We start from the raw sequence: 12,978 nt of genomic DNA on the forward strand, positions 1-12,978 counted from the left end.
CATGAAAAGACAAGAATTCGCCTTAATTTTTCGTTTTTACATTCAGGGGTAGAAAATGGATAAACAGTTTAAATATTCTTAAATTGAATTTAGATGTATTTACACAATTAATGCTTCTCAGATGGCATTGCATTATCACAGCAATTGCATTATGGAATGAGATTAATGTTTAAAACAAAAACATTCTGAATAGCCTACAAAATATTAAATGAGTGACAAAATGAAACATTTGGATACTTGAATTATGAAGGTTACATCGCCAGTAGGTGGCGGCAAGTCATTGTGTTGATGAATGAGTCATAGAGTCATCAATTCAACCGATTCGTACAAAATGCTGATTTGTTCAGGAGCAAAGCAAATGGGTCACTGAACCACTCACACAAACGATTCATTCAAAGACTCTGACTTATTCAAGAATGAAACGTCTGTATTTTAAGTCAAATAAAACACATTGTTTTGTGTCTAAAATTAAATCAATTCATACTCATTATTAATGAAACTGTACGGTCTAAAATAAAAGTTATGACTGCTGCGTATGCACACAAAATCAATACTGGTCTGCGCTTCACTATAATGTGAATGCATTCGCCCTGTGTTGTCCAGTGCGTCATGCATCTTTGCCACACAGATTTTGATAAATGGACAGCTAAATAAAATGTGCGGTGTGCCAAAGAAATAGACTAAAATGGTAATGTGGCTGCAGATCCGAGGTACATACATATTTCTGCGATAAGCACCTAATACTTGCCATAGAGAAACTATGCCTACACAGAAGTAAACCCTGTTTTCAGAGAGACGAAATGCAGGAGTTACAATAGACACCTTAACAGCAGAGGACTCTTATTCTGTTGCACAGAACCGAAGACGACATGATGACGGCACCGTTTAATTTTTGCTTGACCAATCAATGGAAAGGGGCGTTTAATTCCCACCCACACGTGGAAATTGAACATTCAAACTGTTTATCCATTTTCTACCCCTGAATGTAAAAACAAAAAATTAAGGCGAATTCTTGTCTTTTCATGTTTTTGAAAAAACGAAAAATGAAAATGGTGCCGTTTTCTCATGTTTCTCTTTTCAATATTAAATCAAAAAATGAATGAACGCAACATACACGAACCCGCAAAAATAACTGTGCCCATGCTTTTTCAGAGCTAATTCTTCACTGTGCATATTGAGTAAATCCTGACAATACTATTTTAACGCCAAAAGACGGTTTGCTCTGGTGCAAGCTGTAAGTAAATCTGGCCCTTAAAGTGAAGAAGAGCCTTGAAGTGCAAATGTTTAAAATGTAGGATGTTAGTCCCTATGCCTAAAGCCCACTCTATATTAAGGCCGCTGATTAGCATGTTGTTTTACCAACCAATCAGGTAGAGCCTTCATCATGAATATTAATGTTCTTACATTTCAGGGCCATATCATAAGGTGTGTTCACGGTGAAAACACGGATTTGTGATCATTAGTGGAACTGAAAGTGTCAGAATAAACACAACATTGTTGTCATCGAGATACAGCCAGTTTTTAAACAGCTGTATTGTCATCAGAGATTGTATAGCTTCTCTGGAGAAACTGTGCAGAATGAGCCAGCTGACTGCTCACTCATGTTGTATTTTGATGGGATGCGTCACAGTGATGTGGTGTCAGCACAATCCCAAGAGCCCAAATTTCTAACCAGCATCCACTACTTCAAGTCAAATGCCGATCAGTCTGCTCAGTGCTGCATTAAGTCAAACACACATATTGAGACTTGTTGGTGGGCACTTCTGAGTTGGCCAGCCAGAACACTTTACCAACCACCCTGAATACACTGGCAACCACTAGCAACTGCTTAGCAGTGGCTTGGCAATCCCTCAACCTTGCATCATGGCAAAAAGTCATAGCCAGTCTGCAGATTTTGGGAAGTTGACAGATTTAACAGAAAATTGTTTAGTGTATGGGTACAGATTTTTTTTTTTGGCTTTAAACTATGATTCTGTCCAGTTGGAGGATTACAAACATTTTGATTTTTGAGCCAATTTTAGAACACATTGTTTTCATTGTTTCTCACACCAAGGTGCATGAGTTTTGTCTGAGTTTTGTGTGTTTGGAATGACTTGAAAGTCTGTTTTTTCACTCTATTACAGGGGGTCAAGAAACCTTTTGAAGAGGTCATTAAAGCAAACATCGGAGATGCTCACGCTATGGGGCAACGGCCAATCACATTTTTTCGACAGGTACGTGATTCCTCTCCTTTTGCTGACTAAGAGTCTCAATGAATGATCTACTCATTCATTGACGTTTCCAGTCATTTTCAGGTCCACTGCGCTTTCAGCTGTTCCATGCATTAACCAAAGTCAGCAGTTTCTGATGAACCGATTTGTACATAGCCAAGTTTTTTTTTAATTAGTTTTGCTTTGTTTCTATAGATTTTTATGTAGCCTGATAAGCTATTTGTTTTCTCTAGGTGATAGCGTTGTGTACTTATCCACAACTACTTGATGACAACAAGTTTCCAGAAGATGCCAAAAATCGAGCGAGACGTATTTTGCAATCATGTGGAGGAAACAGCATCGGTATGTGATGTGTGTATTATGAGAGTTGGCATGAAATATCAATTGACAACAGTCTCCAATAATTATTTATAATGATCTCCAATTGTCTCCAATAATTTTTTTTATAATTATTACACATGCAGATGATCTCATATAATGTGAAAGACTATGTGAAATATTACATTTAGATAATAATTTTGTTTAAATGTACATGTATATGAAGTCAACACGAAATGACAACCTATTTTATTTCTGTAATGTGATACATTTATGAGAGAAACTGGATATTTATTGAGGAAAAAACATGTTGAGAGGTTCTTGCTTTTATCCAGTGCTCTCTTTTGGAAAGGAAAAATAAGAGGCCTTGGTGATGTCATCTGAAAAGTAAAGTTGTATTGGAATATTGTGCACAGTGCACTGAGGTATAATTTACAGTAAGGCTATGAAATATGTATTAATAAAGTAAATATGGTCAGTTTTCATTTATTGTTGATTTTAAGCGAACTGCAAATTAAAAATAGGGAAAACCCTAAAGGGATAGTTCATTCAAATATGAAAATTGTCTTCAAGTTTAAAAAAAAAAAAGAAGAACAAGAAAAAGTCTCACAGTGTCATTGTTGTTCATACAATAAGAACCTGCAGGATCCAGTTTTTTTTGGACCCCATTGACTTTTAACTGGTTTTATATGGACAAATCTTTTGTGTTGCACAGAATAAGAAAAAAAGTGGTGACCAGTTACAGGACTTATATACATGTTTATATGCACCAAAAGTCTTAATTATAAACTAAACTCTAACTGTACTAATTGTTAACTACTGATGTTACCCAGTGTTCTCCAGTCAAGATGTTACTGATTAAAGTGACAATATTAGTCACTGTCCAAAAGGCCTCTGAGGTTTTTAGGCGCTATAGTTTGTGAGGAAACTATTTTCATATTCAAAATAGTTGTATCCTTCTCTCAGGTGCGTACACAACCAGTCAGGGCATTGACTGTGTGAGGCACGATGTTGCAAGCTACATACAGCGTCGTGACGGTGGTATTCCGTCTGATCCTGATAACATCTACCTCACGACGGGAGCCAGTGACGGCATTGTGGTACGTCAGGCAAACGCAAACACAGTTCTCTGTACACTGAACTTGTATACTCAGAGTCAGCCTGTATGCCAATTAAAGAAACAGTCCACCAGTTTCCTGCTTTGCTATATCCAGTATACTTATTAGTTCTTATTAGTACAGCAAAAAAATTATATATATTTTATTTAGTTTTATGTATTATTCACTTAATTTAATTTAATTTAGTATATCACACTAACGATTGTTACATTAAAAAAAAACAGTCTTACACTGAGCCTTCTAGATGTAAACAGCCATTTAGAAACCACATGACAAGACTCCAAAAACATAAAAATATTGTAGAAATGTAGTCTTGTTTCTTATGGTCTTCTTATTTCTTATTCTCTCGTGTTGTCGTTTAGACCATACTAAAGCTGTTGACCGCTGGGGAGGGTCGTACACGGACGGGGGTCATGATCTCTATTCCTCAGTACCCTCTTTACTCCGCATCTATAGCAGAGCTGGGTGCTGTTCAGATCAATTACTACTTGAATGAGGAGAAGTGCTGGAGTCTAGACATTAGTGAGCTACAGCGCTCTCTACATGCAGCCAGGGAGCATTGCAACCCCCGTGTACTGTGCATCATCAACCCCGGCAACCCCACTGGTGAGCCAATAAGAATTCAAGTTATTTATACAGTAATAATAACTACCTATTCAAACTGATTTTTATTTGGTATAATAACAGTATAATAACAATTAATGATAAAATAATACATTTACAGTTTTTTTTTTCTATATAACAAAGTATTGAGATGAAATTTTGTTATTGACCAAATACTTATTTTCCACCATAATTTGCAAATAAATTCTTTAAAAATCCTACAATGTGATTTTCTGGATTTTCTTTTTCTCATTTTGTCTCTCATAGTTGAGGTATACCTATGATGAAAATTACAGGCCTCTCTCATCTTTTTAAGTGGGAGAACTTGCACAATTGGTGGCTGACTAAATACTTTTTTTTCCCCACTGTAAATATTATGTAAAATATTGTATTATATCTTTATTTTGGTTGTGTTAAGTCATAGTTAAGTCTCTAAGCGCCGTCTGAAATGTTCTTCTAAAATGAGCATTTTTATCAGGCTCCTATATGTATGTTCAGTTGTTTCACTTTAATTGCATAGCAAATGACCTATACATTGCCATTACAGTAAAATGACTGAACATAAACATAGGAGCCTAATAAAAATGCTAATTTTAGATGAACATTTTCTGACGGCGCTTAGAGGATTTAGCATCTGAACTCTTCATATATATAAACAGATGCTACAGTTCAAAGGTTTGGGGTCAGTAAGCTGCTGACAATTTAGCTTTGCAATGACAGAAATAAATGACATTATAATATATTCAAATAGAAAACAGGTGTTTTAATATTTCACAATATTACAGTTTTCACTACATTTTTGTAACCTTGGTGAGCATAAGACTCTTTTTTTGCATGGTATAGTGATCCAAAATATAGTATAAATAACTTTTTGCAAGATTCTTTTCTGAATTATTTCTTTTTGAAACAATTTCTTTCCATTCTGTCTTTTAATAGGTCAGGTACAAAGCAGACAATGTATTGAAGATGTAATCCGATTTGCAGCCAAAGAAAACCTCTTCCTAATGGCTGATGAGGTAAGTTAATACTGGGGGTTTACACCATATTATATCATTTGATGAAATCTGTATTCACATCAAGTGCACCCCTAGCATCAGCATCTACAGGCAGAGAAGGCTTAATATTCATAGAAGGGTTAAAGACGATATTTCCTTAAAAAACACTAAATATTTATCTTACTCTTTCTCTTTTATAGGTATATCAGGATAATGTGTATGCAGAGGGCTGTGAGTTTCACTCCTTCAAGAAAGTGCTGTTTGAGATGGGTCCAGAGTATTCAAGCAAAGTTGAGCTGGCATCATTCCACTCCACCTCTAAGTGCTACATGGGAGAGTGAGTACAGGTCTATCACGCTGTCATTTCAGATAAAAACGCACACACTTGGTATGGAGTGACATCTGGCCCTGCTGTATACAAGTATTTACTCAAGAATCAATGAATTAAACAATACATGGCATGTTGATGGTTTGAGTTCATCCAGTCCATACAATGTATTTGGTTTTCTAAGATTCATAAACAAACACATACTTTCAGATGTGGTTTTCGAGGGGGATACATGGAGGTCATCAACATGGACCCAGAGGTGAAGGCTCAGCTCACCAAGCTGGTCTCAGTGCGTTTGTGCCCACCTGCACCTGGACAAGCCCTCATGGATCTGGTGGTCAACTCCCCTCAGCCTGGAGAACCCTCCTACCAAACCTTCATGAAGGTGCCTTCCTCTGTCAATGTTGCAGAATTCTTACCACAGCAAGCAGACAAACTATCATGGTGGTGTATGACTCGAAAAGTTATTTTCAAAACATTGGGTCTCATTCACAAGGAATTGCATGGATTACTATTACAAAAAACAAAACAAAAAAAATCCATGTAATTCACAACACACACGTGATTTTTTTCTTAACCTTGATTTAAAGTGCCCCTATTATGGGTAATGAAAGGTTCATATTTTGGTTTTGGGAGTCCCCAATAACAGGATGACATGCATGCAAGGTCAAAAAACACTTTAATTGTCTTATAATATGCATTTATTTTTACCTTACTTGCTCAACGACTCCAAAACGATTCGCTCAACGATTCATTTTTCCAAACCCCTCCTTTGCGTGACGCTAATCTGCGGTGATTGGTCCAATTGGCCTCATTTTCATTTCATCATGACTGTAATGCCTGATAAAGCAGCGTTTGTGAGCGCAGTGCTGCTCAGCGTTACCGGGGAAACCGCTATTTTTACCGCTCCTAAAGCAGCACCTAGTGGCACAGAATGAATTTGCATTTTCAATCAAACCAATGCGAAAAGACCAACAAGTGGGCGGGCAATATGCTAATGTTTCATGTTGACGTCAACATGAAACGGCTTGGGATTCGTTTTAAAAACGACTCGTTTCAATGATTCAGAGTCGACTCTTTCTTTTGAGAGACGATAAGTTTATACACAGGGCCACTTTCAGTTTTAAAACTTTGCAGGATGTTTTCATTCACTTAGAGCTGTGTTACACACTGCATGAAAGGTAATTATCAAAAGTCCATAATAGGGGCACTTTAATGTTAATGAATTTGGGGTATTTCAAATTAGCAACTGCATACCTGAGGTTACACATTTGAATAAATCAAGCCAAAACTATATATATATATATACACACACACACACTATGGTCAAAATCTTATGTACGCCAAACATGTGAATGGTAGTCTATCACAGTTTTCACAAAGATAATAAGCAGCACAAGTGTTTTCAACATTAATAATCATTAGAATTGTTTCTTTAGCACTAAATAAGCATACATTTTTGCATATTCACATGTATGTTTTTATATTTCAACTGCTTTCGTGAATATAATGACAGTCAATTGGGTCCAAATTCTCATTGATGTATTATATGAAAAAAAAAAAACAGACATTTTGCTAACCATCTTTATTTTGTGTTCTGCTGAAGAAATTAAAATAATTAAGGTTTGGAATGATAAGAGTAGAGTATGAACTATGAGTTTGAATGATATGATATGAGTAGACGATGACAGAATTTTCATTTTTAAGCGATCTATCACTGTAAATGTGAAAATAATGATGGTCAGTTGCTCGGTTCCTTTGTCTGTATTCAGTTAAGAACGTAGATATAGTTTTCAACTGCTGTACAGTGTTTCTTCTGTTTCTGCAAGAAAGGCTGGGTGTTTTGCTCCCAATTAGCTGTGTATAATCCAATTAACCGCATTGGCTAGTATCCCAGTCTTCTTCCTTTTTTCAGTCCTCTTCCTCTGTCTCGTGTAGGAACGAACAGCCGTTCTAAGTGCCTTGGCTGAAAAAGCCAAACTGACTGAGGAGATTCTGAATACAGTGCCAGGCATCAGCTGTAACCCTGTGCAGGGAGCCATGTACTCTTTTCCCCGTATCACCCTACCTGAGCGCGCCATCAACGAAGCCAAGGTCGGTTTGTGTCACGTGTTCTTTATGTCTCTGCTTGGTCTGATTTAGTTGCGTCATGGCTTGTTGTGTGTGTGTGAATACAGGCGAAGGGTCAGGCTCCAGACATGTTCTACTGCATGAAACTTCTGGAGGAGAGTGGGATCTGTCTCGTTCCAGGCAGTGGTTTTGGTCAACGAGAAGGCACTTATCACTTCAGGTGTGTGTGTCCTCAAGAGTTTTGAACTTGCTTCTCATGGTTTTGTTGACACACAATATATGGATAGCTGACATGAAATATCAAGCAGTGACATCAGTGTCCTGCAGTGCTATATTTAATCTAAAACTGTTTTAAGCTACATTTTCTAGTTCTTGTGATGAAACTGAAGTCACGATAGATCTTTTCTCCTGTATTGTGACAGATCTGTGTGAAATGGATCATCACAAAAGAAAAAAAATAGGTTTTATCCTTTGCTTGTTGATTGGATTGAGACTGAGAGGTTTCACTGGACGAGTTGTCAAAAGAAAAAAAAGTAAAAATTAAACATACACAATTATACCTATAACATGCATTAAAAAATAGATAGGGTGAATTTTCATTTCATGCCGACTTTATTATACATGCTATTAGGCTCTTATTAATTGAGAAATTGTAGTGCATGAAATATTGGGCTAAAAAAAAAATAGTAGATTAATTAATAGAAAAGTAAATGAAATTTATGTATATATGCATACTTGCTTTTTATAAGCAAATAATTATTTTGCAAATAGTCCAAACATCTCAATTAACATATTGGAAATTATTAGAGTTGTGAGGCTATATGCAATATTTGCTAAAAAGGTAGGGGGCATGGTGATGGAAAAAATATGAGATGAAGACAAAAAAAAAAATCAGTTTTCTTTGTTTCACCAGGATGACCATCCTTCCTCCGACAGACAAGCTCAAGATTATGCTCAACAAACTGAAGGAATTCCATCAGAAATTCACCCAGCAGTATTCTTGACCCAGTTCAACTCGACCAATCACAGCCCTTCTACCACAACTGAAAATTTTCACTTAATGTTTGGTCAGAATATGGCCAAATAATCACTTGAGCCTTGCTGGACACTAATCTGCACCTTTGCCACTGGATAATTGTATGCCTTGTAGTTAAAGATAAATGGAAATACCATAAAACTATACACTTGTTAGTACTCTTTTAACATGCAGTGGGTAGAAATAGCAAGACTTGATTTCTGATTTCACAAGATTTTAACAAAATTATGATTTTTTTTAAAAAACAGAACAATTCTAGAACGTCCAGATCTTCTTGATGTGGTATGGTATATGATTCATTTTAGTGTGGTGCGTGAATAGTAAAATGAAAATAATGGGCATTGTGCTTTATGGCCGTTGAAATTCTAAATGCATTCATGAATCAATGTATGCTACAACATTGCTGTATGTGTAAATAACAAATGGATTATATGGCAGATATAATACAATATGCCGTGTGCTGTTTTAAGGGGTAGACACATTTTTTCTTATGCAAACTCCTCACCACTAGAGGACACACCACCACAGAATTCACACTTGATCATGTTTTGAATTGAAGCCTTGTTTTGTAACACCCCTGTCTCTCTCCCACACACAAAGACACACTACTGAGAGGCCCAACTGCTTCATTCTTTGATGGTGTCATTTTGTTAATGAGTTAAGAGACATAATGGGATGAGATGAACTTTGAGAACTTCACATCTCAGAACTTTTAAAAGCTAATTGTCTCTCGTCAGCGGTCTGAAAGAAATGCTCTGATTTGAACTGCAACACTGACATTCCACAGCCATTTTAATCCAATGTTTCCACACAAAAATTAATGTTTGATATATATGCTATGATATGATATATGATATATACATACACTACCAGTAAAAGTCTGGAATAATTAAGATTTTTTTAAAATATTTTTAAAAGTCACTTATGCTCACCAAAGCTGAATTTGTTAAAAAAGTGAAATATTACAATTTTAAAAAGCTGTTTCTATTTGAATATATTTAATGTAATTGTTTGCTGTGATGGCAGCAGGCATTACTTTCGTGTTCAGTATTGCATGATCTTTCAGATATATTTCTAATAAGCCAATTTGTTGCTCAAGAAATATTTCTTCTTATTATATATAGTACCATTTAAATGTTTGGGGTATAGGATAAAAAATGTATACTTTTATTTAGGAAGGGTGCATTAAATTGATCAAAGTCTCATTAAAGTCAGTAAAACTTTTAAAACATTTTAAAAATGCTGTTCCTCTGAACTTTCGATTCATTAAAGAATCCTGAAAAAAAAGTAGATCACGTGACACTGAAGATGACAATGTCAGCTTTGCGTTCACAGGAATACATTACATTTTTAAATAAACTGAAATACAGAAAACCTATTTAGAATTGCAATAAAATGTATCAATATTACTGTTTTAAATGTATTTTTTATCACATAACTGATTTCACAAGATTTTAACAAAATTATGATTTTTTTTAAAAAACAGAACAATTCTAGAACGTCCAGATCTTCTTGATGTGGTATGGTGTATGATTCATTTTAGTGTGGTGCGTGAATAGTAAAATGAAAATAATGGGCATTGTGCTTTATGGCCGTTGAAATTCTAAATGCATTCATGAATCAATGTATGCTACAACATTGCTGTATGTGTAAATAACAAATGGATTATATGGCAGATATAATACAATATGCCGTGTGCTGTTTTAAGGGGTAGACACATTTTTTCTTATGCAAACTCCTCACCACTAGAGGACACACCACCACAGAATTCACACTTGATCATGTTTTGAATTGAAGCCTTGTTTTGTAACACCCCTGTCTCTCTCCCACACACAAAGACACACTACTGAGAGGCCCAACTGCTTCATTCTTTGATGGTGTCATTTTGTTAATGAGTTAAGAGACATAATGGGATGAGATGAACTTTGAGAACTTCACATCTCAGAACTTTTAAAAGCTAATTGTCTCTCGTCAGCGGTCTGAAAGAAATGCTCTGATTTGAACTGCAACACTGACATTCCACAGCCATTTTAATCCAATGTTTCCACACAAAAATTAATGTTTGATATATATGCTATGATATGATATATGATATATACATACACTACCAGTAAAAGTCTGGAATAATTAAGATTTTTTTAAAATATTTTTAAAAGTCACTTATGCTCACCAAAGCTGAATTTGTTAAAAAAGTGAAATATTACAATTTTAAAAAGCTGTTTCTATTTGAATATATTTAATGTAATTGTTTGCTGTGATGGCAGCAGGCATTACTTTCGTGTTCAGTATTGCATGATCTTTCAGATATATTTCTAATAAGCCAATTTGTTGCTCAAGAAATATTTCTTCTTATTATATATAGTACCATTTAAATGTTTGGGGTATAGGATAAAAAATGTATACTTTTATTTAGGAAGGGTGCATTAAATTGATCAAAGTCTCATTAAAGTCAGTAAAACTTTTAAAACATTTTTAAAATGCTGTTCCTCTGAACTTTCGATTCATTAAAGAATCCTGAAAAAAAGTAGATCACGTGACACTGAAGATGACAATGTCAGCTTTGCGTTCACAGGAATACATTACATTTTTAAATAAACTGAAATACAGAAAACCTATTTAGAATTGCAATAAAATGTATCAATATTACTGTTTTAAATGTATTTTTTATCACATAAATTCGGCCTTGATGAGCATAAGAGACATCTATCAAAAACGTTATAAAACTGCAAATATTCCAAACATTTGACTGGCAGTGTATAAACATAGAGGAATAATTCCAGAAACAATGGGAGTAGAAGACAGACGTGAATTAGAGATGTCGCAATGCTCAACAGAACACAACATTCAGTTCTGTAGGGAAAATCTCATCAGAGACATTGGTAGAACATTGCCTGTGAACATGATGCTGCACAGAAACATTGCCAAGCTATAAGACCTATAATTGGCAATGGCATGTGATATCATTTTATCTAGTCTTCTCTGTGTCCTCAGAAGAATAAAAGCATATTTCAAGATGACAAAAGAGGTTATCCACTAGTAAGTCTATCCAAACTTTAAACAGTCTCTTATACTGTCTCTGACCTCTGTCAGCCCATATTAGCAGTGGTGAGGCAGAGTTGGCTTTTTAATTAGGCAGCATCTTGTTCGTACCACCCGCTGCCTTTGTCTTTGCACCTGATGACAGCCTCTAAATACTGCCTCTGTTTGCTGCTGATAGATCTTGATGTGCTTGTCTTAACAGGGAGTGACAGCAACAGCAGAGGCAGAGATCTAATCTGCCAGCTGCACAAAGACAAATGTGGCATGAGACAATCAGGCTTACAGAATGTTTTGCACATGACAACTCTTTAATGAACATGCTTACGTTTGTGTCCTCATACATTTCTTACCAAAGCAAAAATATGAAACCACATTGAACTTGATTTGATTAGAATTTTTTTTTCAGAGATACTATATATAAACAATATATTATAACAATTTAGCTTTCTTTTTTAGCCACTGTTCTTCTGAGCTTTCTATTGATCAAAGAATCAATAATATTTCACAGTATTACTGTTTTTGCTGTATTCTGGATCAAATAAATTCAGCCTTGGTAAGCAGAAGAGACTTCTTTTAAAAACATTAAAAAATCGTACTGATTCAAAACGCTTGAATTTGATTGGAGTTCCAAAACCACTAAGAATTTTCACTGTTTGTATCATCTGCTAATCTGTTTGTGTGTCCAGAAAGGCTGTGAGTCTTTGTTCTGTAGTGCATTACAGTGGGATTTTTAGCGACTCTCTCTGCAGGTTAAATTGTTCTGCCAGTAGGTGGCGATAAATAAGACAATCCAGGCGAGATTCTGAAGTGTGCATCCAATGGACACTTTACACAGGAGAGAATGAATGGATGTGAAGTGAGTGACACTTGTAGGTCACATGGCAAAATGGCAAACGAAGTATGTGAGGATTACATTCATATAGTATAGAATGCAGTTTTTTACAGTTGTGAAGTAATACATTGTTCAAAAGGAGTACCTACTCAGAGTATTATATTTTGGACACAGCCAGACTATCAGTCAGCGTACTGTAGTGCATTCCTAGAAATTGTTACGCAATCATAGTTACAATTGAATCAATTGAGTCATTGAATCATTCACCCAAACAATTTGTTCAAAAACGTCTTGGGGTACTTGACTGTAACCCTGTCCCCTGAAAAAGCAGGAACGAGATGCTGCGTTTCAATAACGCATATGAGAACATTCTTTGTTCGGCCGGTTGTGAAGCATATGTGTCAAACATGCCAAGAATTGGTTTAAATA

At 35.6% G+C, this 12,978-nt stretch overlaps 1 protein-coding gene across 1 annotated transcript in view; it reads left to right on the forward strand.

Annotated features, from left to right (window-relative positions):
• Positions 1-8,914, forward strand: part of LOC107599855 (alanine aminotransferase 2-like) — a 14,321-nt gene extending 5,407 nt beyond the window's left edge. The window contains 10 exon segments of the mRNA XM_016291561.1: positions 2,124-2,213; positions 2,444-2,552; positions 3,495-3,628; positions 4,009-4,252; positions 5,186-5,265; positions 5,445-5,581; positions 5,783-5,957; positions 7,511-7,666; positions 7,750-7,862; positions 8,556-8,914. Coding sequence (XP_016147047.1) covers positions 2,124-2,213; positions 2,444-2,552; positions 3,495-3,628; positions 4,009-4,252; positions 5,186-5,265; positions 5,445-5,581; positions 5,783-5,957; positions 7,511-7,666; positions 7,750-7,862; positions 8,556-8,646 — 1,329 coding nt within the window. The 3' untranslated portion in view covers positions 8,647-8,914.
• Positions 8,915-12,978: the final 4,064 nt, after the last annotated feature.

Source organism: Sinocyclocheilus grahami, unplaced genomic scaffold (genome assembly GCF_001515645.1).
Source record: "Sinocyclocheilus grahami isolate Dianchi unplaced genomic scaffold, SAMN03320097.WGS_v1.1 scaffold273.1, whole genome shotgun sequence".
NCBI classification, from domain to species: Eukaryota; Metazoa; Chordata; class Actinopteri; order Cypriniformes; family Cyprinidae; genus Sinocyclocheilus; species Sinocyclocheilus grahami.